The sequence below is a fragment of the Phoca vitulina genome, unplaced genomic scaffold (assembly GCF_004348235.1).
Source record: "Phoca vitulina isolate PV1807 unplaced genomic scaffold, GSC_HSeal_1.0 scaffold23, whole genome shotgun sequence".
NCBI lineage: Eukaryota > Metazoa > Chordata > Mammalia > Carnivora > Phocidae > Phoca > Phoca vitulina.
The window spans coordinates 5,198,678-5,222,931 of NW_022589726.1; the positions used below are offsets into that span (position 1 = coordinate 5,198,678).

Below are 24,254 nucleotides of genomic sequence, written 5' to 3' on the forward strand. Positions count from 1 at the left end.
ATGAGAAATTCTGAGACAAAGGTCAAATGGAATAAGTGAGTATAAAGGGGGGAAAGTGGAGGACCATGAAATCCTGACCCACTATGGTTAAAAGGCAATAGACAGGATGTTTAAAATGAGTAAGGCAAAAAATTCAGTATAAGCATTTTTATTTTATAAATATGGAGATATTAAGTAACTGTGAAATAGCAATGTTGAAGGTAGTCACCTCCAGTGACTTTAACTGTGTGCATACTTTACATTTGTAAAAAGTAAATTAATAATAAAAGAGGGGAATTTTTTTAAATTTATTTTTTAAAGTAAACTCTACCCCCCAATGTGGGGCTCGAACGCATGACCCCAGGATCAAGAGTGGCATGCTCCACCTACCGAGCCAGCCAGGCTCCCCAAAGGGGAATTTTTTAAAAAAATAAGACTATTATAAGAATGTTCATTAAGGAGTATTGACTTTTTGACATTTACAGTTACAGGAATATAAATCAGACAACAAGGAACTACAAAAGCCTCAAGTCCACATAACAATATTCTAGTTCAAACAAATCAAAAGTCAAAAAATGAAATCAGAATACATTATTTCAATTGTCATCAATGAATACAGAAAATATTAAAGATCTTTAGACTTTAGTTAGAGAAATAAAACTACCTCATCATCTTCATCTGAGAGTTCTTGTCCTTCTTCACTAAGACTATAATCTTCTGAATCGAGAGACTCAACTTCAAATTCCACACTGAATTGATCTGAACCTGAATCCTGATCCAACCAATCACCTGAATGTTCACTTACACCAGCATCAAGATCCTAAAATCAGGGGAGAAAACACAAGTTAAAGTACGTTACCTGTTGCCTCTGTAACAGCTTCCTAGCTCATCCCTGCAGTCATATTTACTCCTGAGATCCCCCTGCACAATGACACTAGATTAAGATTCTGGGTTATTACTACATTAATATTATTTACCCTGTTCAAAATCCCATTAAAGGAAAAAGGCGAAATCCCCTTGACATTCAAGGTTCACATAGGACTGTATTAACATTTTCGTCTTCTCTCCAACTAGACACCCCGCCCGACCCCCCAAATATGAACAATCAGCCAGATCTACATTTTTTTTCCTCAACCAAACTTGGCACTTCAACTTCCACATTCTACCTCTCTCGCTGGAATAACTTCAGTTTTTAAGTCCCACTCATCCTTTTTTGCTAATAAAGCTTCTGTCAATACCAAAACCAAGAGAGCACTTCCACTTTTAATTATCTTTACTACTTATATATTAAATATATTTTATATATAAGTACATATCAATTGTATATTTTTACACATACATTATACACAATTTTGCACACATGAGTCTCAGATATCTGAGTTATACACACTTTAAGAGTTAAAAAGAGTTAAAAACATGTTTTAATCTCTTCATATCTTCAGACTGGTAGAATGCTAGTAGCTACAACCCACAAATTATGAGATTTATTTTTTTTAAAAGATTTTGAGAGAGTGAGAGAAAGAGAGAGCGAAGGAGCAGGGGGGAGGGGCAGAGGGAGAGGGAGAAGCAGACTCCCCGCTGAGCAGGAAGCCTGAGCCAAAGGCAGACGCTTAACCCACTGAGCCACCCAGGTGCCCCATGAGATCTATTTTTTAGTGAACTTTGAGAATAATTTCTTTGGAAGAGCTTTCAGACATAATTTTTTTACATTTATTTTTAAAATTCTGTATCAGCTCATGTGGTTCTTCATTTTATAGTGTAAGAACCCTAATAAGACCATTAATCCCATAATTATTTGCTGTCAGTGGCTAAGAGGAACATATCCAAAGTCGAAAGCTAGAACTAGAAAAAGTACATTGGTCTAAGAATCAGGATACAAACGTTCTACTTCTAGATTTGCCATTAAGGAGCTATTTAACCTTGGACATATTTAACCTGTAAAGACCACAGCTACTTCATCTATAAGAGAAGTTTGGATTAAATGATTTTTATTATTTCTATTATCTATAAAAACAAAGTATTTTATAAATACTGAGGTCAAACGACTGTTCTTTTAGTGATGTCAGGAAAGCAGTAGTAAAAGCAAAATTGACAAGCTGCAGTTCTAATTCTTAACAAGGACTCTATTAACAGGTTAATATTACACATCAAGCTAGAATACAATCTCTAATAAAGTAATCTAATAAACTGGATACTTCAATTAACTAGCATTTAATGCACTAAGTTTAGAATATGGGGATAAATCACAAGACAGACTGAAGTCTCAGCAAGTATCTTCGATGGTACGGGTTGGCAAAGTACGGCCTGCTGCCATCGACTTTTATAAATCCAGTCTTACTGAGCACAGCCATTTCCTGTTGTCTACAGCTGCTTTAAGCCCGACAGCAGATTGAGTAGCTGCAACAAAGACCACACAGCCCACAAAGCCCAAAATAAGTTACTAACTGGCCCTTTACAGGAAAAGTTTGCTGACCCCTGTATTCTAGGGTGCTATGTAGAAAGCAAATTAAAAGCTGTTTTTTAAAGTTTTGGCTAATGTTCAAAAAAGAATGACCCAGAAACTTTTACAATATTGTACATGTAAAAAGCATCAGAAAGATCTTAAATTTTGAAGTCAGAAGTCCCTGGTTTTGCCTGAATTCCAACTGTGGCAATTATTATGAGATCTTAAACAAGTTATTTAAAACCCTCAAGCTTATGTTTCCCATCTGTAAATGGAATTTGAGGCTCCTGAGATATCATATAAACTGCCTAGTATAGAGCCTAGAATATAGCCTTTAGTTCCTCAATTTATTAAACCCATAAGAAAGATGGAAGGTAAATGCACTTTTCTTTTTCTCAAGAACCCATATTTTTTTCCATAGCATTTATTAAATGTATTAATTACCTGTTTCATTGTTGATGATGTGTCTCCCCCTGACGGCAGGGACCATATCTACCTTAACTACCACTCCACCCCAGTGCCAGACAGAACCTGGCACAGAAAACACCAACAGACCTACTGACTGAAGAACTTGCTCTCCGTGCCATCTAGTGGCCTACAGAAGTAACAGCTCTAGTAAATCCTGTATCCACTAAAATCACTGCTTTGGAAGAGAAAAATGTAAACATAATATGTGTAAGAAGTAACAATACAGAAAAAGTAAGAATAAGTTTACTATCACAACTGATTCAGTCCCTTACACCTTCTAGGAACTATAAAATGATCACTAATATCCAGAATAATGACCATGAGATACTGCCATATCACAAATAAAAGTTCTATTTTTAATAATATTTTAAAGATAAATGTTTAATGACAAGAAAGATAATATTCCATTTGTCAGGCATTCTTGTTAGCAAAAACCTTTTTTTTTTTAACCAAACTTCTTTCAATGACATCTCTTAAGAGTTTTACTCCTAATGCTTTGGGATTTTCTATCAATAATCAAAAAGTACTAAAACTATCCCACCATCCATGCAGTAACATACCTATATTCCACAGCCTTAGTAAAGAGACCTTTCCTGATATCTAGGCCTATGTATGGCAAATGTGTAGCTTAGACTATGCTGACTTACTTAGCTACAATAATAAAGATACTGTTACTCTAAATATTCAAAACAAAGCAGCCTTAGAATTCTAAGATATCTAACTGAACCAAATTTGCTTTTCTGTTCCCTTATTTTTTAAAAAGTAAAACAAAAATCTGCAGACCATCCTATACTCCAATTTATTTGAATTTACTATTGGTGCAGTGGCCCACAAAGATTCTCCAATATGTAGGATGACATTAACAACTATTAATATTGGTACTAATTTTACCAACACACCCCACAACTATCTCCCACCCTTCTCTCAAACCTGGGGTTGGGAGTAGAAAAGATTTATATAGTAGTTTTATTTTTATTTCTTTTTAATATTTATTTATTTGACAGAGAAAGAGAGAGCACAGGTGGGGTGAGGGGCAGAGGGAGAAGCAGGCTCCCCACTGAAGGGGATCCCAGGACCCTGGGATATTGACCTGAGCTGAAGGCAGCCACTTAACCAACTGAGCCACTCAGGCGCCCCTAGTAGTTTTATTTGACAGAAAAATTTAGCACTGTGTGTAACAGCAATAGCACAGCATATACGTGCATTCTACCCAAATGCTTATTAGGACTTCTAGAACTAGATTTTAAAAACAAGAGTCTTGGGTTTCTTTTTCTTTAAAGATTTTATTTATTCATTTGACAGAGAGAGAGCATAGACAGGGGGAGCAGCAAGCAGAGGAAGGGAGAAGCAGGCTTCCTGCAGAGCAGGGAGCCCCATGTGGGCCTCGATCCCAGGACCCTGGGATCACAACCCGAGCCAAAAGCAGACGCTTAACCGACTGAGCCACCCAGGCGCCTCAAGAATCTTGTTTTATTTAAAATGAAAAGATTACCGGATTTGATGGCGTCCCTGTTGATTCACTGCTACTGCTTCTTTCACAACATATCTCCCTTATTACACACAGAGCAAGGCTTTCATCAAAGGAAAGGGAAATACTATCAGATTTGTGGCGCTTTCTCTGCCGTTCACCAGGTAATTCATCTGAATGTTCTTCTGGATACATAAAGAAAGACAAGTCAATTAAAACCCTATACTGTGATTCATGTAGCAAATGAGCTGCCTTGAGTACCTATTTGTACCAAAATTTAATTTCAATGATATTAAACAGAGAAAATAGTCAATTACTACTGTTTCAAAAGTCAACACTTCTATTGGATCAATCCAACTGAGAGCTATGACAGAACACTGTATTTTTTTTAAGTAAGCATTATACCAAATGTGGGGCTTGAACTCATGAACCCAAGATCAAGAGTCACATGCTCTAATGACTGAGCCAGCCAGGGGCCCCCAGAACACTGCATTTTAAAAAAGCTTTTCAAGCTTCTGGGGTGTGTGGTGGGCTCAGTAGGAGGAGCGTGCGACTTCTGATCTCGGGGTCATGAGTATGAGCCCCACATTGGGTGTAGAGATAACTGATATACATATGTAAATAAACTTTAAAAAAAAAAAAGGCGTTTTAAGCTTCTTTCAGAACGTCATCTACATTAACTCACAATTTAATCCAGCTAGAGTTTTCATTGACCAATCAAAATTTGTCAAAAATCATACTTTAGGATATAAGATTTGTTTCTGAAAAGAACCAAAAATGTTTAATTTACTTAGAAGGCTTTTTTTTTTTTTAAAGATCCATCTATTTTAGAGAGTGAGCGAGCATGAACGGGAGGGGCAGAGGGAGAGAGAATCTTAAGCGGATTCCATGCTCAGCACGGAGCCCAAAGCAGGGCTCAATCCCACGACCCCGAGACCACAACCTGAGCTGAAACCACAAGTTGGATGCCCAACTGACTGAACCACTTAGAAGGTTTTTTGTTTTTTTTTTACATTCCAATTTCCTCAGTACCCTGTATTTTCAATAGGTATCAAAAGCAGTGAAAATGGTTTTATTTTATTTTAAATAATGAATTATCTCTGACTTAGAATGTTACCAAATCTGTCAGGAACATAAATGAGAGTCCTACCATGTAGCGTATCAAATATAAAAATAAATTCCAAGTGAATTAAAGAGCCAAACACAAAGAATAAAACCATCCAAATACTTGTAAGAGAATATTCTTATAATACTGGGGTAGGGAAGTATGATGTAACACTGCAAAGCCCTCAAGTTTATCAACATTAGACTATGTTAATTAAGGCTTACATGGCAAAATAAAAGTTAAAAAGCAAATGTCAAACTGGAAGAAAATATCTGCAACATACATAAAACAGTTACTATCCATTATATACAAGTCCTCACCAATCAAGTAAAACAAAACTTGACTTAAAATAAAAAAGTCAAGGGACCCTGGGTGGCTCAGTTGGGTAAGCATCTGCCTTCAGCTCAGGTCATGATCCCGGGCACCTGGGATCGAGTCCCACATCGGGCTCTCTGCTCAGCAGGAGCCTTGCCTTTCCCTCTTCCTCTGCCCCCGCTACTCATTCGTGCTCTGTCTCAAATAAATCTTAAAAAAAAAAAAGTCAAAGCTATGAAAAGGCAATTCACAGAATACAAAGAACTAATAAACATATGAAAAAATCTCCTACCTCTTACTGACCAGGGACACGCAACAAGATTAAAATGAGATACCATTTTTCACCCACAAGAATTACAAAATTTAAAATGAGAGTTTCAAGAGATTTGAGAGAAAGGACATTTTTATACACTGTTGGTAGAAATCTAAAATAATACATTTTGTGGGCAATGTCTATCCTAGAGATTGATCGAGAAATACCTGCATAATTACTTAAGGATGTATGTGGCAAGGTGCTCATTGCAGCCTTTTATCTAAGTACCAAATAGAGTTATGGGATTAAATAAACTATAATCCACATGCCTGAAACAGGTACAATTCGCACACCTCTGCTCACTCCATTTCTTCTCTTGACCTTACTTGTCAGAAGACATCTTTTTCCTCTGAATTGCCCAAACACTCTTATAAGTAATTCTGTGTTGATCTCCACAACTAGATCACAAGTTCTTGATAGAAATTCTTACTCATGTTTATATTCCCTATAAAAGGTGATCTTAGAGCCTAAACCATGCTGATTCATAATTTTTACCTCCATTAAAAATAATATTTGGTGCTTTTTTTGTGACTATTAAAGTATTATATTACTCATTATAGAAATCTTAAAAAAACAAAATTTTTAAAAATGTAATCATTTGTAGTGCTACCATTGAAATCAATATTAGAAGTTTACTGTAGGGGCACCTGGGTGGCTCAGTCATTAAGCGTCTGCCTTCAGCTCAGGTCATGATCCCAGGGTCCTGGGATCAAGCCCCGCATCAGGCTCCTTGCTCAGCGGGGAGCCTGCTTCTCCCTCCCCCTCTGCCTGCCGCTCCCCCTGCTTGTGCTGTCAAATAAATAAATAAAATCTTTAAAAAAAAGTTTACTGTAATAATTTTCCAGTTTTCATTTTTTATTTCCTTTTAAAAAACATATCTGAATCATACTAAATGTACAATTTGGGATGGTTTTCTCTTAAATCTTCTTTTACATTATTTTTAATGGCTGCAGAATATGGTGTCTGTGACATAGGTTCATATACTGTTCATCATTTTTAAAGATTTTATTTATTCATTTGAGAGAGAGAGAGAGCATGAGCAGGGGGGAGAGGCAGAAGGAGAGAGAGAGAAGCCGACCCCCACTGAGCAGGCAGCCTGACACAGGGACTGGATCCCAGGAACCAGAGATCATGACCTGAGCCAAAGGCAGATGCTTAACCATTTGAGCCACACAGGCGCCCCTATACTGTTCATCATAACTCAATGATTTAGTCCACAAATCTGAGCATCTGCTTACTGTGTCGCAGTGCTAGGCCGTGGGTATACAAAAGTGAAGTCAGCCATCATCCCTGCCACCAGAGGAAGTTTAATTTCAAACACCAAGGCAACCGAAACATAATTATTTACAAGCTATAATGCGTACTATGGGGAAACAAGCAGGGGGCTAAGGGAAAGAGAGAATCTGCTTTTCTGGCTGGTTAGAGACAGCCTCTCTCAGGTCACATTTAAGCAAAAACAGAAAAATGAGGAACTGACCACGTAAGCAGAGATAGGAAGAACTGCTGGCAGAAAAAACTGTGTGCAAACACAGGAAGGAGTTTTGACTCGAGGAATCAAATAATCAGCACAGTGGAAACAATAAAGGTAGACGGAAAAAGCCAAAAACCAGGTTAAAGGTAGGATCATGGCCTTGTAGGCTGAGGTAAAAAGTGTGTCTTTTTTTTTTTTTTTTTTTTTAAAGATTCTTTTTCTTTCTTTCTTTGAGAGAGAGAGAGAGAGAGAGAGAGAGAAAGGGTGAGTACAAGCCAGGGAGAGAGGGAGAAGCAGACTCCCCGCTGAGCAGGGAGCCCAATGTGGGACTCGATCCCAGGACCCTGGGATCATGACCTGAACCAAAGGCAGACATTTAAACAAATGAGCCACCCAGGCGCCCCAAAAAGTAGGTTTTACTGAAGTAACAAAAGTGGCTAAGTGGGAAGTGATACAATTCAATTTACCTTTTACCATCTCTTTTGGTACTACATGAAGGAACACAAAGAGCAAGAGTAAGAAAATCAGAACGCTGTTGCTATGGTCAAGAAAAGACAGGGCAATGGCCTGAACCAGAGTGATGACATTTTCTACTATATATGTCTTCAGTTATAAATGATGCTGTAATTAGTGTCTCTACATATATAATCTTTGAATTTCTGATTATATCTCTAGAATAGATTTCTAGAAGTACAGTTACTGGAATAATGGTAAGAACTACAAGCCTTTTTATAATTCATAAAGGTTTAACACTAACAACTTATACACCAGTAGTACATCAGTACCAACACACAAGCTAACAAGGATGAGTCAAAAATTCATCTCTGCTAATGTGATAGCCTAGAAAAGACACTTTTGCATTTTTTATTGTCTATAAAGTGAAATCATGAAAATCCATCCACTCCCTCCTCATATTTATCAGTCATTTGTATTAACTATGAAAAACTTGGGTTTCTGGCCTTCTTGCTATATGGATTTTTAATATTTTAATCAATTTTGGGGAACTTTTTATGTAATAAGGGTATTAACACTGTCGGGTTTAAAGTGACTATCCTTCAAATATAATTTTTTTCATTTATCTTTTAAACTTATTTGGAATTCATTTTGGCATATGGTACAGATAGAACTTGTCTCTTCTTCCCCAAATAACTAACAATTTGTTCCATGCAGTTAACAAAACATCCTCTGTCCTTACCGCCCTCTGCCCTCATGTACACACTAGTCCGGGTTTATCTATTCTATCTCACTGATCTGCTGAACTCCTCTTTCATCTGAATCATACAGTTTTAGTTATTATGACTTTTGATCAGGCAACACAGCCTCCTCCTCCTCCACTATCTTTTCTCTGTAAAAATGTTCTCAGCCATTTTATCTCATCTTCAGTTCCAGAGGTTATTCACTTTGCTTTTAAACTGAATGGTGTGTTTTATCACTTATTAGAAACAAATATTTTAACTGTTAAGGTAACTAAGGACTAAAATAGAGTTTATACGCTTGTCCTCTATTATCTTGAATAACAGACAGCTAACTATGAACTCCAGTGGGGCCCAGGAAACCGTGCCTGCTAGAGTCAACCAGAAAAATGTTGCTAAGAAAGCAATTTTTAAACCAAATAAATCACATAAAAATAAAAATGAAACTCAGAAATTCATCTAAAGCAAAAAAAAAAGCACAATTTCATTAAGCCTAAATGCATTAATTTTATTAGAGAATAAACAGTAAAAAGCTGTTTGAAAGTGTCAAATAAGCATATATACCTGTCTCACTAATTGCTCTCCTTCTAGATGAGGTAGATGGTCTAGAAACCAAATCTGATGATGAAGGTTTCTCTTCCTGCAACTCTTGCACAGGGTCCTAAGCATTCAAGGGGGGTGCGGGGGGGAACAAAACAAAAACGAACTTTTAACACCAGGAAGCTAACAATAATTGGTTTAAAATAACCTAACTTTTAAGAAACATCACACTAGAATGTATTCATTTCAAGATTACCTTTTGATCACTCCCACCTTCAAGGTGACACCTATTTTCACTCACAGATGTGCCTGAATCTGATGGTTCTGATGGGGGGAAAAAACAACAACAACAACAAAGAATCACAAACTAAGAAAGAAAAACTAGTTTGTCAGTCCAGGACAAACTCCTTACACAATTTAACCTTTCAACAAACATTAAATGTGTATCTCCCAGGAGCCAACCCCATGCTAGATACTGGAGATGTAAATAAGATAATTCAATTTTAATACTGAGTAGTATTACATTAACAGTAATAAAAGTATAATAAATAGGATAAAAGAAGTATTATAAGATAAATCAGTGAAGAATACAGAGCAATGATTATTTGGTAGGGACAGGGCAGGGTCTGAGGAGCAAGGAATCAGGAAAGGTTTCACATAGTAGAATATGAAGAAGCAGAACTAAGACAGGCTATTCCAGACTGAGGGAACACCTCGTGAAAAAAGCATCCAGAAGTGAATTACAAATGCCTGTTGCAGGGAATTATAGGTAGTCATTATTCCTGGAATGTAAGCAGGATCATAAAGGATCCTGTGTGTCTTGTGACAGCACAGGACGCCAACGAGCGGCACCGCTGCCACCAGGCCTGCATCACCGCATTCTCCACCAGGCCTGCATCACCGCATTCTTCCCCATCGACAGTTCAGAATCTGCCCTGTGGCCCTGCTGCAGCCACTCACCATTAAAAAGGCTTAATCCAATAGATAAAACTGATTTGCTAGTTCACAGCAAGTTTATCCAGAGAACAATAAGGAACCCCTAAATGGTCATTTTAAGCAGAGGAGTGACAAATCACTTAGGCAAAATAGAGGAAAAAGAGAGCAGAGGCAAGGAGGCCAGTGCCAGACAGTAACTGCAGTAATACAAATGCCGAAGTACTAAAGCCTAAACCAAGGCAGGGAAGAAAGATCGATTCCAGACAAGTTAAAAAGGTAAAAACCAACAAGGCCTGGGGTCTGATATACAAGGCAAGGGAGAAAGGGGTCAAGAAGGACTCCAAGATTCTGCCTTGGATGGATAAATGGTGGTGCCATTCACCGAGAGAGAAACTTCAGAAGATAAACAGATTAGGATGGAAATATAATGAACTAAGCGGATGAAACTCATTCAGGTAGGTAGGTTTCATTTGTAGTTGGATGTATAGACCTGGAGCTCAGAGTCAAAATTTTAGATAGGGAGTATACACAGTTGCCAAAAATCATAATCAAATACGCTTTGTTACTCCCTTGGAAACATTTTCATCTTAATAGGAATGTCAGGCCCACACATTAACATTCTGAATTTACGCACATTATCATAATAGTTTATTTCTTTACACCATGGGTTATGTATTATACTGATATATATACTCTATATTGTACATATAGAGAGGTTATATTTTGTTTTAATATAATAAAAGAGATGTTACAATACAGATGTAATAAAAAGGAAGTACCAGGTGTGACAGGTTGAGAACACGGTTACAGGAGGAAGTTAATTCTACTAAACTGAAATCTGAAACAAACCCAGAATGGAAATAACCTAAGTAATCTACAGGTTATCTCATTAATAAAATTTTTCTAGTAATCTACCAAGGTTTCTTTACATGAATGAATTAACACATCAGGGATAATATTTAAGAAAACTGAAAATACTACTATAATACTACAGTAGTTTGTTTTATTTGCCTTCATTTGATTTCATAAAGAGCTTTGTAAAACAATAAAACATGTCACCAGTCTAACAGTCACTTTTACTCTAGGATAAGACAGTGATGCCCTTTTCTGGGTCTTAAGTCCTAAGTGTGGAAGACCATTCAACTCAACACATTTATTAAACATCATATTAATAAAACACTGTACTGCTGATGCATAATGCAAACCTGATTAGGATACAAGAAACAGAAACGCAAACAAGTGTAACAAAACAACATAACAATAAAGTCTAAATACAGAATAGTGGAAGCACAAAAGAGTGGCCAGTTCCCTGTAGGAAGTAAACAAGCTTCTGAGAACAGTTTTTAATTGTAGTTCAAGGATGGGCTTTAAGACATCTATGGTGTGCTGGGAGCCAGCTCCTACTGGTACTCAAAGTGGACTGTATACCTTTCTTACCAACTCCATGTATGTAGCCTGAAAATGGCCACGGTGGGAGTTATTCACACCATGGAACTCAGGGAACACCACAAACCAGGGCTTTTCCCCCTGAAAAGTGGGCTGTTAAACATTTACCAGCATACCACTGTATATGTTTTATGTGTATCTCTCTGAAATAAGAACCCAATGCTTTCATCAGATTATCCAAGGAGTATGTAACCCAAAAATAACCAGTTAAGAACTGCAAGGCTACAAGTAGGGAAATTAAATGCCACTTACCTGAATAAATTGATAGTTTTGTCTATTATAAAAAACAACAAAAAAGGGCTCATCCAAATGGTCCTACTTAGGTATCTATATTACTTCCCAAAGCCTTTCAATACATGTTTCAAGGTTTGATTATATCTCGAGTAAGCATGCCTTGAAATTATCTACCTTTCAGAAACAACAAATGTTGGCAAGAATGTGGAGAAAAAGGAACCCTCACGCACTGTTGGAAGGAATGCAAACTGGTGCAGTCACTGGGGAAAACAGCATAGAGGTTTCTCAAAAATTAAAAATAGAATCACCATATGATCCAGTAATTAATTCCACTAATGAGTATTTACCCAAAGAATACAAAAACACCAATTCGAAAAGATATATGCAGCATTATTTACAACAGCCAAATTATGGAAGCAGCCCAAGTGTCCATCAATAAATAAATGGACAAAGAAGATGTGAGATACACACACACACACACACACACACACACACACAGGAATTAGTATTAAGCCATAAAAAAGGATGAAATCCTGCCATTTGCAACACTATGGATGGACCTACAGAACATAACGTTAAGTGAAGTCAAGTCAGTCAGAGAAAGACAAATACCGTATGATTCCACTCATGTGGAATTGAAGAAACAAAACCAGAAAAGAGAGACAAACCAAAAACCAGATTCTTAACTATCGAGAACAAATGATGGTTACCAGAGGGTAGGTGGGCAGGGGAATGGGTTAAACAGGTGATGGGGATTAAGGCGTGCACTTGTCATGATGAGCACCAGCTAATGTATGTAATTGTTGAATCACCACATTGTACAGCTGAAACTAATACAACACAGTATATTAACTATACTGGAATTAAAATGAAAATATAAATTTTAAAAATAAAGTGTTTAATAAATGCTTGTGAAACCACCCCCCCAAAAAAAACCAGAAATGATCTTTCAAAACAAATTCTAATACTGATATCCCAAGGCTTAAATTGATGGAATAAGGTATTTAATTTTACATATCGGAAATAGACATTAGAACCTTAGTATTATTATTTTAGTTCATGTAGTTCATTTCTTCCTGTTAAATGACTCCACATATACAAAATGTGTTTAAAATATTTTTATGGTTTTGTTTATCGTATTCAAAATTAACTTACCATGCTGATTGACTACTACCAAGTTTTTGTAGATCATTGTATATATTTTCCTTGTAGGGAGGAAAAAAAAAAGATGTACATTTTAAAATAAAAATATCTTAAACTGGACTTAACCAGACTTTTAAATACATATTAGCATGAACTATATTGTACACAAGCTAAATTTTAAATCACTGTATTCAAACTATATCACTGGCAAGCTTCTAGGTCCTAAAAAGTAGCATGATAATTAGTTGTACAGTGATTACACACAGTTACTCTTACTAATCACAAAGGTCTCTCTAGCTGAAAAGACTTCATATCTCCATTTCCTGAAATGTGCCTTGTTTGGACTTTACCAAAAGACCCAAGGGTGTGAATGCAGAAAGCAGGTTGATATATGTATTTTCAAACAGAAAAGAAAATTTTTAGCTCTGTGCTTAAAGCTTAGAAGTAGACTGCCTAAAAAGGCAGTGCATTATGCAAAACCCACTATAGAAGAACTTGATTTTGACTTCTATTAACCATGAACCAATCACCTAATGGATTTTCTTTCTTTCTTTTTTTTTTTTTTAAAGATTGTATTTATTTATTTGACAGAGAGAGAGAGAGACAGCTAGAGAGGGAACCCAAGCAGGGGTAATGGGAGAGGGAGAAGCAGGCTCCCTGCCGAGCAGGGAGCCCAACATGGGGCTCGATCCCAGGACTCTGGGACCATGACCCAGGCCGAAGGCAGACGCTTAACAAACAGCCACCCAGATGCCCCTGGATTTTCTTTCTTGATCTTAAAATCTATTAAAAGATGAAGCTTCCTTCAGTCATTTAATAAATACAGACTGAAAACCCACTATGAACCACTGTTCTAGAAACGGGAAAAAAAAAAGGAATAAAATGGAAACAAATCTCTGCCCTCATGGAGCTTACATCCCAATAGGAAGACAATTCACTTACTTTAGTCTTCACTGATGTTATGGTACACTTTTCTTTTAACTAATGATTTTAGGCAATGTTACTGGTCACATGGTATCATTTTTAATTCTCATGATTAAGGGGAAGTGCCAATCCCAAATATTTCTTTTCACCTTTGGGACTAATGATACAGCTCCATAAACTCATAAATATCAATATTCCTATTCATATTCTTTTCCAAGTCAGTAATTTCCCCAGTGTTTAACCTCTCAACATATTAGAATTCAAGTCAAAGATAACTTTTAAATTACACTTCAATATGAGAAACTATACAATACCTCAGAACATTAACAGAAGATTCAACACTCAAAGGGTACAAAATCACCAATACTGTTAATTCTTAAATTTATAAAAATAAAGCTTATATCCCAAGGCCAAGTATAAAATAGTAACATAAATTTATTAGATAAATGTGATTTCTTAATGGAAAGATGTTTATATAGTGTTAAATTAAGAAGCGTGACAAAATTAAGTATGGTATGTTCACAACTGGGTCAAAACACATCTGCACATAATATAAAAACAACAGGTAAAAATACCATTTGAAGGGCACCTGGGTGGCTGAGTCAGGTAAGTGTCTGCCTTCAGCTCAGGTCATGATCCCAAGGTCCTGGGATCGAGTCCTACATCAGGCTCCCTGCTCAGTGGGGAGCCTGCTGCTTCTTCCTCTCCCTCTGCCCCTCCCCTCTGCTCATGCTCTCTCTCTCTCTCTCTCAAAATAAATAAATAAAATATTTTTAAAAATTACCATTCAATGACAAACTATAGTTTTTTTTTTCTATTCTTAGCTTTCTGTCTTTTCCTATTGCCCAATAATATACATTATGCTTATATAATAAAATTGTTTTAAAGTTGTAAATATTCCACTTAATTACTATCTTTTTAGCTATAGTATTACTGAACATTAAATACTAGAATCTAAGTTAATTGTTTCAGGTGAAAGGTATTCATTCCATTTATGAAGATACACAAGCATGCTAAGCTCCACACAGACTGTGCTAAACCAAATGGGAAAAGGAATTCCAAATGTAAGGAAAGAAAGACTGAAAAAAGTCTTCAGTTTCCAGTAGAGTAATTCTAGAAATGTTATCTGGGTTAAATTCAGCTGATTAAGTGCTGTAATGGTATATGACAAAATAATCTCCAAAGTAAGGCTCAAACTTAAGCCTTTACCACAGCGTGATCTAAAGATTGTCTTTGAAAGTAACTGCAATAATATTTTTTTAATATACAGTAACTGTGACAAACATTTATTTATTTTTAAAGATTTTATTTTACTTGTCAGAGAGAGAGAGCAAGCGCGCGTGCACACACAAGCAGGGGGAGCGGCAGGCAGAGGGAGAAGCAGGCTCCCCACTGAGCAAGGAGCCCGATGCGGGACTCGATCCCAGGACCCAGGGACCATGACCCGAGCCGAAGGCAGATGCTTAACTGTGAGCCACCCAGGCGTCCCAATTTTTTTTTTTTTTTTTTAAGATTTTATTCATTTATATGAGAGAGTGCGTGCACAAGCAGGGAGAGGGAGAAGCAGGGAGCCCGACTCAGGGGTCCATCCCAGGACCCTGAGATCATGACCTGAGCCAAAGTGAGATACTTAACCAACTGAGCCACCAGGTGCCCCGGTGACTAACATTTAAATGATTTCTATGTGTCAAACACTGCTTCTTACACACTGTCTCTTCATAACCTCCACATGAGGTATTTATATTATTTCTACAAGTAGGGTAAACTGAGGCTGAGAGAGGATAAATCAATTTACCTAGTCACACAGCTAGTAAATGACTGAGCTAGGTCTCAAACCCGGGTTTATAAGATTCCAGAACTCAGGTTCTCAAGCAATATGCTATTATTACTAAGAAATTAAATTTCTGCAGCTTTTATATATACAGGAACAATTTTTCTCTGACAAAAGGCAGTGAAGATGCAGGTAAGCTGTAATGTTTGTCCCGCTGGCTTTTTACAATGGAGTTGAAGTATTTACCTGTGCTCTTTCACAGAGAAGCTTGGCACTCCAAACAAATCCCCTAGAAGATCATTGGAACAATACACAATATGCTGTTGCTTCTCATCGTATAATCGTTTAGTCATAATATACTGGCCAAGATAAAATATAACCTGAAATAGAAATAGGATTTCTGAGCATTAAAGAAAATTAAATGTTAGTTTCAAATACATTCAATATCTCATTTATCTAAAGATGGTTAAACAACCTGCAACCATACCCATAACTGTCTAGAATAACAACCATTCTGTACTCTAAAAGCTTTTAAAAATCTTTTCCTTTTAATTTGATGGGAGTAGACACTGCTTTTCCAATTTACTTAAATGAGTGTGTGTACGTAACAGACTTTAACTCTGCCCAGATATCTAGGTACTACATACTAGGAAGAAGGGAAAAGGCAGCAAAATGTAAAACCATTGAGAGCAAGAAAAAGTTGCAACTAAAATACAGCAATGACCTGGAGTCATTTAATAAATAGTCCCAAACACCATACATCTCAACAGCCTATGAGGTAATCATGGATGAGGACCACAGGAAAGTAACCAATTATATCTACACAACAGTTTGGAAGAATTCAGTGAATAAAATAAACTCTTGAAGATATCAATATAATCTATGCAACAATAATCAAAATAGTGACCCTGAACCATGCATATACAGTTATTGTATGCTCCATTAAGACAAAGAAGTGATACACCTTAAGATATCCACATACAAACCTATTAACCACCTAAATATGTATGAATTTTTTTACAGTTTAAATGTACTTTTACAAGTACTGCCTCATTCTCTGATATTTCATAGAATTGTTTTCACTGTATTAAAGATAAGGAAATGGGACCTGGTCTTCTGACTCCCAGTCCAGTGTTTTTTCTACTACCCCATACTAGCTGTCATCACTCTCCCATATGCCCCAGAACAAAGATCCTGCAACTGAAAACTCAATCAGACAATAAATATATGTATTACTGTTACATGGTTTAGCATAAGCATTCTATACCTTTATAATGGCCTGATCAATTTTCTTCTTATTTCTACTACTAAATGCATACCTTTTTGTTTCCTTAACCAATTACGTGATGATAATGAGGTCAAACCCAAATTAAGAGCCCTAAATACATCCTTAACCTCGGAAACATCCTTACCCTCGATGCCCCCCTGCAAGCTCCCCTACGGTCTGTAGACTTAAGTGGTTAAGAAGGCCTCAGACTTAAAGGAATATTCCCTGGTGACTATGAATTGAAGATAAGTTGACAGACAGTGGGAAAAGAAGAAGAGAACCTACACTCCTACCAAACATCCCATAATGAAGTTTATAAAAGTGTGGCTGAAAAGGAAAATGGTGTAGAGTCTCTTCCTGACCCACTAACCTGATGTAGATAAGTTACTTCAGTGTTTTAAACAATCTGGGCCCCATAAACTAAGTGGGAGAGATGGGGAAAAGGCACATTTCATTCACAATGAAATTTTGCCTAAGATGGCCCAATCTCTCACTGAAAATCATGCTTCTGTGCACAAATTTAAAGCTAGAGAACATTACATTGAAATGTATCCATTAAATAGAACATATGTTCATGAATCAGCTCACCTCTATCCCAGAAAGATCAGTATACTGTACTCATGTATCTCTAGTGCAGAAGTTCTTAACCTGGGATCCATGGATGCCCAAGAAGTCCTTGGATAGAATTCAGGGGGTCCATTAATTTGGATGGGAAAAAAAAATTTTTCTATATTTTCACTAACTTTTCACTGAAATTTAGCTTTTCCTTCAATTATGAATATAGGCAACAAACCACAAAGTATTAGTAATACCTGTGATTTATGTCACCAATAAAAATCACAAGTGTTTTCATATCATACTATGCTTGGTGTAAACATCTCAAAATACTAACTGTACTCCTCACTACTTTGAAATTACATTTATTAGATCTGCTGCTACATCTTATTATTTAATGTGTTAATAAAAAACACTCAAAAAAGCACATACATCACAAACATGTTTAGTATTTTGAAAACTATCTTACATAATTTGTTTCCTTAGTAATCCTATACATTTTGGTTCATGCATTTAGAAACAGGATTCTGAGAAGACTTTACCAGTCTGCCAAGTGGGTCCACAGCACAAAAATGCTAAGAACCCCTACAGAGCCTCCCTCTGTCTCAGAGTTCCTAGCTGAGAAATGATATTCAAGTATAATTAGAATTTCAGCTTCAAATTATACTCCAAATGACCACAACACTTAATATTGCTGCTTACTGAAAAATCCCTCTATATGGCCAATTTCTCCCCATGGCTACATGTAACTAGCAAGACATTAGTTATCTTGTTAATTCTTAATTTAGCTTACCTCTTTCATAGTATAAGTGTCTTTTTGTGCACCGACAGACTTTAACAACTTCAAAAGCAAAGGCTTTGGTCTAACCTACAAAGAACAAAAAGCTGCTATTATACTTCCAAAATTATTCCACAACTATAAGCCTCACAGCAAGATGTCCATGAAGAATTTCAATAAAGGTAGCAGACGTTATATTTGACAATCTCACAAGGTTAGAACTAAAAAACTAAGTCATAATGTTTTCACTAAATGTAACAGACTATAGAAACTGAATATCACTGTCAAGGTAATTTGGAAAAAAAATGCTGAGATTTTATTACTGTGCAAATAATCACAGAATCCTCAAGTATCATCAGTTGCAATCAAACACAGTATCCATGCCAAGGCAGTGAAAATTTTTCTTTTTCCTCCAGCTATTTCTATTATCTGCTTACTACCTTACAAACTTAACTATAAATGGAATACTCCAATGAGATTACCATAAACTAAATTGCAAAATCCAAGAGAGAAGAGTAAGTCTTTAGCTCTGTTTCCCAATCTTTTCTTTCCACATGTTAGGCTCCCGAAGACTAGAGGACTTAAATAACAAGGATAATTAAGAGCAGATCTGAGAAAGCAACTCACAACCCTCAACTACAAACCATCATTTTCTTTCCTACTATATCATGTTACCTCTTAGTGGGTCTACATTTCAAATATCTACTGACAAACACTTATTGAGCTTCTACCATGCACCAGACAGTGCTAGGTGTGGGTGGGTGGGTGGGGGGAATGATAGATAAAACATGAGCTCTATTCAAGGAACCCACCAACTAGAGCAAGGGTCAATTTTTTCTATAAAGAGCCAGACAGTAAATATTTTAAGCTTTTCCTGCCAGCTGGTCTGACTCAGAAGTACAGATATGTAAACCAAAGGCCATGGCTACATTTCAATAAAACTTTACAAAAATAGGAGGCCAAATATGGCCCACAGGCTATAGTGTGCCTGACCCTGATCTAGAGGTTTTCCAAGTGGTACTGAGAAAATAACTGGCAAAGAGGCAGGGATATAATATACTTTCTCCCTAACTGTTGCTGTATCAAAATCTTTAAAACTCAAGTGTCTTTATAGCTTGCCACCTCCACACAGACTGGTGCCTCTGTGACTCTCTTCAATATACTCCTGTCCTTTGCCTAACTTTGAAATCTAATAGCATCTCAGTTTGGAATCTAACTCTCAAAACTAGATTTAAGAAAATTGCCTATTTCCAGCTAATCAACAGAATATTCTTTAATAACCAAAAAACTGGGCGCCTGGGTAGCTCAGTTGGTTAAGCGTCTGCCTTCGTCGGCTCAGGTCATGATCCCAGGGTCCTGGGCTCGAGTCCCACATCGGGCTCCCTGTTCAGTGGGGAGTCTGCTTCTCCCTCTCCCTCTGCACCCTCCCCCTGCTCGTGCTCTTTCTCTCTCTCAAATAAAATCTTTTAAAATAATAATAATAATAAACAAAAAACTTAAAACACAAGTGTGGTACTGAATCATTCATTAATTGTTCTGATCACACTTTTTTGTGTGTGTGCTTACATATACACTTTACTTTCAGGCTACTTAAAGAATGAACTCTCTCTTGAAAGATAAAAAAATTACTTTTTTTCCTCCTAAAATTTTATGTATATTAACTTCAAACTACATAGAACAACTCAAAATAAAAATCTGCAATGGAAAGTCATCAGTTTTTTATTAAGACCTAAAAGACATGCAATAAGAAAACTATAAAAGACAATACCATTCTTAATCTTACATTTAATAACAAAAAGATAAATTCCAGACAAAGATCTAGATGTGAAAATTAAAAACACTACCAGAAAATATAGGACTATATCTGTATAATCTTGGGATGCGAGAGTTCTTCCAAAGCATGATATGAAATGCAAAAACCAACAAGTCAATAAATTTGACTTCATAAAAACATTCTCAATAGGAAAAAGACAACAAAACTAAATGCAACCTTTGTAAATGATAAAAGTTACATAAATTTGAAACCAGAGAACTACTACAAATTATTAAGAAAAACACAATAAACCTAAAGGAAAAGTGGAGAGATAAGACCAAGCAAATCCCAGAAGCAATAAATGATTTAACAAACGACAAGATGCCCAATCTCAAGAGAGATCAGGGAAATACAAATTTAAACAATGATACAGACCCTTCTACCAAAAAAATAGCAAAATGATAATAAAAAGTGATAATACGCAGTGTTGGCAGAGATGAAAACTGCCACAATCTTCTGTTAGCAAGTTATGAATAGCAATCAAATATATGTATAGTTTAGGACCCAGGAGTTCTGTATACAAAATCTTATAGAAGGAGTCACATAACACAGGATACAAGTACAAAGCAGCACTATTTGTAATAATCAAAAACTAAAGGCAATTTTAAAAAAACCTATCCAAAAAAACCTATAGCAGAGGCATAAATTTCTAAAAAGGTACACTAATGCTTTGGTACACTATGGAGCCATTAAACAGAATTCTATAGATTTATTGACATGGATGGAATTTGCACACCTGTCTTAGCAGAACAAAACAAGACAATAACAGATTAAAATTTGCACATATATATGTGGGTACACACATAGGAAAAATCTAAAAGGAGACATGATCAAAAGAGAAGACTAGAATTTTCAGCTTCCACCTTTTACATTTCTGTAATGCCTAAAATCTTTACAAGCATGAATTACTTTTGTGACTTTTAGAAACCATCTAAAAAGTTAAATACTGACAAGTCAAAATAGAAAAAAAAATCGGTCAATAACAAACATAACTTCAGCATCCATGCTTAAGAATGTTAATGGAACTTAATATTAAATCCAGGGTGATAAAAGACTAAGAAAATAAATACCGATTCTTACGGTATTTATTCAGCTTTTACATTTATGCCTGGCATAAATGGCAGAATTTAAGCTGTGTACACACAATTTCACTTAGAGAACCATGCTATAAATGGGGTCTATGGAATTTAGATCACCTCATAAAATATTCTTAAAAGTTACGCTTGAGACAAAAATACCAACCAGGGTCTCTTGTTCCGAAGCTGGAATCTGTGAGGTGCTTACAGCACCATCAGTAGACACAGACATGTTGGTATTGCACATTTGCCTACGAGTGGGAAAAAGAAACACACAAGATAAAAACTTGGAATAATGAAACATCTGTGAAAAAACCCAGAGTCATATGGAAAGGATATAAATAATGCCCTTAAATACTGTCTTTATTAAAACTAAAGCCAGTGGCAAGCGGGTCCTTACCTGGATCGGTGTAGAATAAGTGCCCTACGTCGCTGACCACAGGTATCTATCTCTAATCGCCAATGAATACAGCTGGGAAAAAGCATGGTTTAAATAGCCCCAGCTGGAGACAAGTCAGGACTTAGCTCCTTTTACTGCCTCCTAGGAACTTGTCCGAACTTGACCAGCCCAAAGGGAAAAGCTGAGTCAACTTGCCCACAGAACCAGCCCAAACTCGCCCAGACACGGCGCCGGGTTCACGCAGGCTACAGAACAGGCACCTGTCATTATCCGGACCCCAAGCCGGGACACTGCCGACCACAGCGCAGCACACACCCCCCCGCCCACATGACCTTTACCCCGACCACCCGCGGAGCCCCCTGGCCTCCGCCCGCCGGGCTCCCGGGCCCGAAACCCCGCCCTCCTCCCCAGCGGCCACAACCTCGCGTCCTACCAACAAAAACCTCCACAAACCCACGTGCCCCGCGCCCCCCACCACCAAATGCACAAAGGCTGCGGGCGGGGAAGAGGCTGCAAACGACAGCGAGCTGGGAGACCCAAGTCACAAAATAAACCCAGAACTGCCCACGCGCTTCCCGGCCGGTACCTGCTCTTCACCAAGCGGGGTTGTCCGCGCCTGGAGTTGGGGGGAGCGGAGACCCTCGAGGCCCCCCAGTTCCCTTTACTGGGCGCGCAGAAGCCCGACGCCCTGGGCCTCGGCGACCATTCTACTCGCAGGGCCCAGGCTACTGGGGCGCTCGAACGCACCAGGTCGGGAGAAGAAGGAAGCTCCCGGCGGCGAAAGCGGCAGGACCTCGGTCAGAGGGGTTAGGACTGCCTCTGGGGCTCGGGCTCTTGCTCCATTTTCCTTCCAGCCACACAGGGCCGCAAAGGCCCCAAAAGGAGCCGAGCCAGCCGAGGGGCGCCCAATGCGCGCCCCCTGCCGCCCGAGGGGAGCGCGCCGGAAGCCGCGGCTCATCCGGGCGTATACGCGCGCGCGTGCGCGCGCGCGCGCGCGCCCCAGCCCCACCACGTCCGCCAATGGTGGGAGAGGGCTGGGTCGGCCGCCTCCGCGAAGGGGGAGGCCCGGGAGCGCGGCGCGCGCAACCTGGGCCTGCAGCCTCCGCAGGGCGGGAGGGGGTGTGGGGCGCTCGCGCGACCGGCCGGCCTGGGCCGCCAGTTCCCCCGGGGTGGGGCTCGGCTCAGGCCGCCGCGCCTCGTTTCGCGCGCGGCCCTGGGGACTTCTTTATCCGTTGTGCTATTTCTGTGTGCCCTGTGTTTACAGCTCCCGACCGCGGTGGAAACTGCAGGCACCAGGCGTATTTAAGTGCAGCCACCAAAAGTGAAACCAAAATTAACAGCTGTGCGATATATTAAGGCCACACTGCCGGCTACTGGAGTTGTATACAAATGAGTTATTTCAAGACTTGTTTAAAAAAAAGTATGATTAAAACTACTGCAATATAGACTTGTACACGATGCATACAAATGTTCAAGTTGGAGAAATAGAAGACTGGTGGGTACCGTGATGGGGGGTGGCGGGGGCGATAAAGAACAGTTTTCACTTCATGCTTTTAGAATGTTTGGGTTTGTTTATATAACATTCATTCTCATTAAGAATATACATTTATATATTAGGAACTCTACTGAAAGACTCACCTTGCCCCTTTTGGCACATAGGCGTGGCAATTTAAAAAATGAGTAAGGACGTAAGAATTGAGGTGGCTCAACACAAAAGCACGGAAAGCAATTAGTTCCTTTTTTATAGGAACTTTCTTTTTTTTATATAAAGTTATAACTTTCCCCTCTCCCACTCCCTAGCCTATAAAAAGGAATCTTTCTTAAACATACTGGTCACTCAGTTGATTTAATTGTTAACATTATTATCTTCAGGGATTTAGTTTGGCTTTTTAAAAAATCTCATCTTTATAATATCAAATATAGTAAGGTTTCTGGTTGTGAAACTGTGTGCTTGACACAGGATAAAAGAAAACCTCAAGAGATGGAGAAAATACAAGAGAAGAACAGAAATGAGGGAAGAAGCGATAGGATTTAAGGTGCTGGGGAGAGAGGTGGATGAGGCAAGGATTCTATCTCTCAAGAAATTGGTATTAAAAACTTACCATGTGTAACAAGCACTACCCAAGGCCACAGGTAGTGAACAAGATAGTCATACTCCCTGCTGTCATAGAATCTACCAGGCTGACTCTGAATTTCCACCCAAAGTGAATGAGGATACCACTGACAAAAAGTCTGGAGGAAATGAAAAGTTGCCTGGTTGTTTTGAATGATGCATCACAGAACAAAGAGTTCGGTGGTAGAAAATGTGGAACTGAAGCTCAGGCTAAAGACAGAGCTTTTGAGGGGGATGATTGGCTCAACATGTAAGAACTGATGAATTCCTCAAAGGAGAGAAGAGACTGGACTGGGATAAGGCAGCAGGGGTAGAAACAGCAAAGAATGAGAAGAATGATCAGAAAGCCACCCAACACAGGCCATATAATGGTGTCCCAAAGATGGTGTCCCAGAAATGGTGAGTCAAGTAATGATACTGAATACTGCAGGAGTCAAAGAAAATGAGGGATGAGAAATCACACTGAATCTTCTCACTCGAAATCTGTTCCTATTGTTTGTGAC

At 38.1% G+C, this 24,254-nt stretch overlaps 1 protein-coding gene across 8 annotated transcripts in view; it reads right to left on the reverse strand.

The window, feature by feature from the left end:
* Positions 1–22,592, reverse strand: part of MDM2 (MDM2 proto-oncogene) — a 37,207-nt gene extending 14,615 nt beyond the window's left edge. For 4 of the 8 annotated variants that reach the window (XM_032420239.1, XM_032420237.1, XM_032420238.1 and 1 more), the window contains exons 1-9: positions 21,639–21,947; positions 21,405–21,489; positions 18,365–18,439; positions 15,996–16,129; positions 13,067–13,116; positions 9,552–9,619; positions 9,320–9,416; positions 4,383–4,543; positions 644–799 (exon numbers count right to left, since the gene is read on the reverse strand). In XM_032420239.1, the coding sequence (XP_032276130.1) occupies positions 644–799; positions 4,383–4,543; positions 9,320–9,416; positions 9,552–9,619; positions 13,067–13,116; positions 15,996–16,129; positions 18,365–18,439; positions 21,405–21,489; positions 21,639–21,724 (912 nt within the window). In that variant the 5' untranslated portion in view covers positions 21,725–21,947. Of the gene's footprint in view, positions 1–643; positions 800–4,382; positions 4,544–9,319; positions 9,417–9,551; positions 9,620–13,066; positions 13,117–15,995; positions 16,130–17,604; positions 17,692–18,364; positions 18,440–21,404; positions 21,492–21,638; positions 21,948–22,224 lie in introns of those variants that run through there. The other 4 variants (XM_032420240.1, XM_032420242.1, XM_032420244.1 and 1 more) reach the window with 4 other exon arrangements.
* Between the last annotated feature and the right edge of the window lie 1,662 nt (positions 22,593–24,254).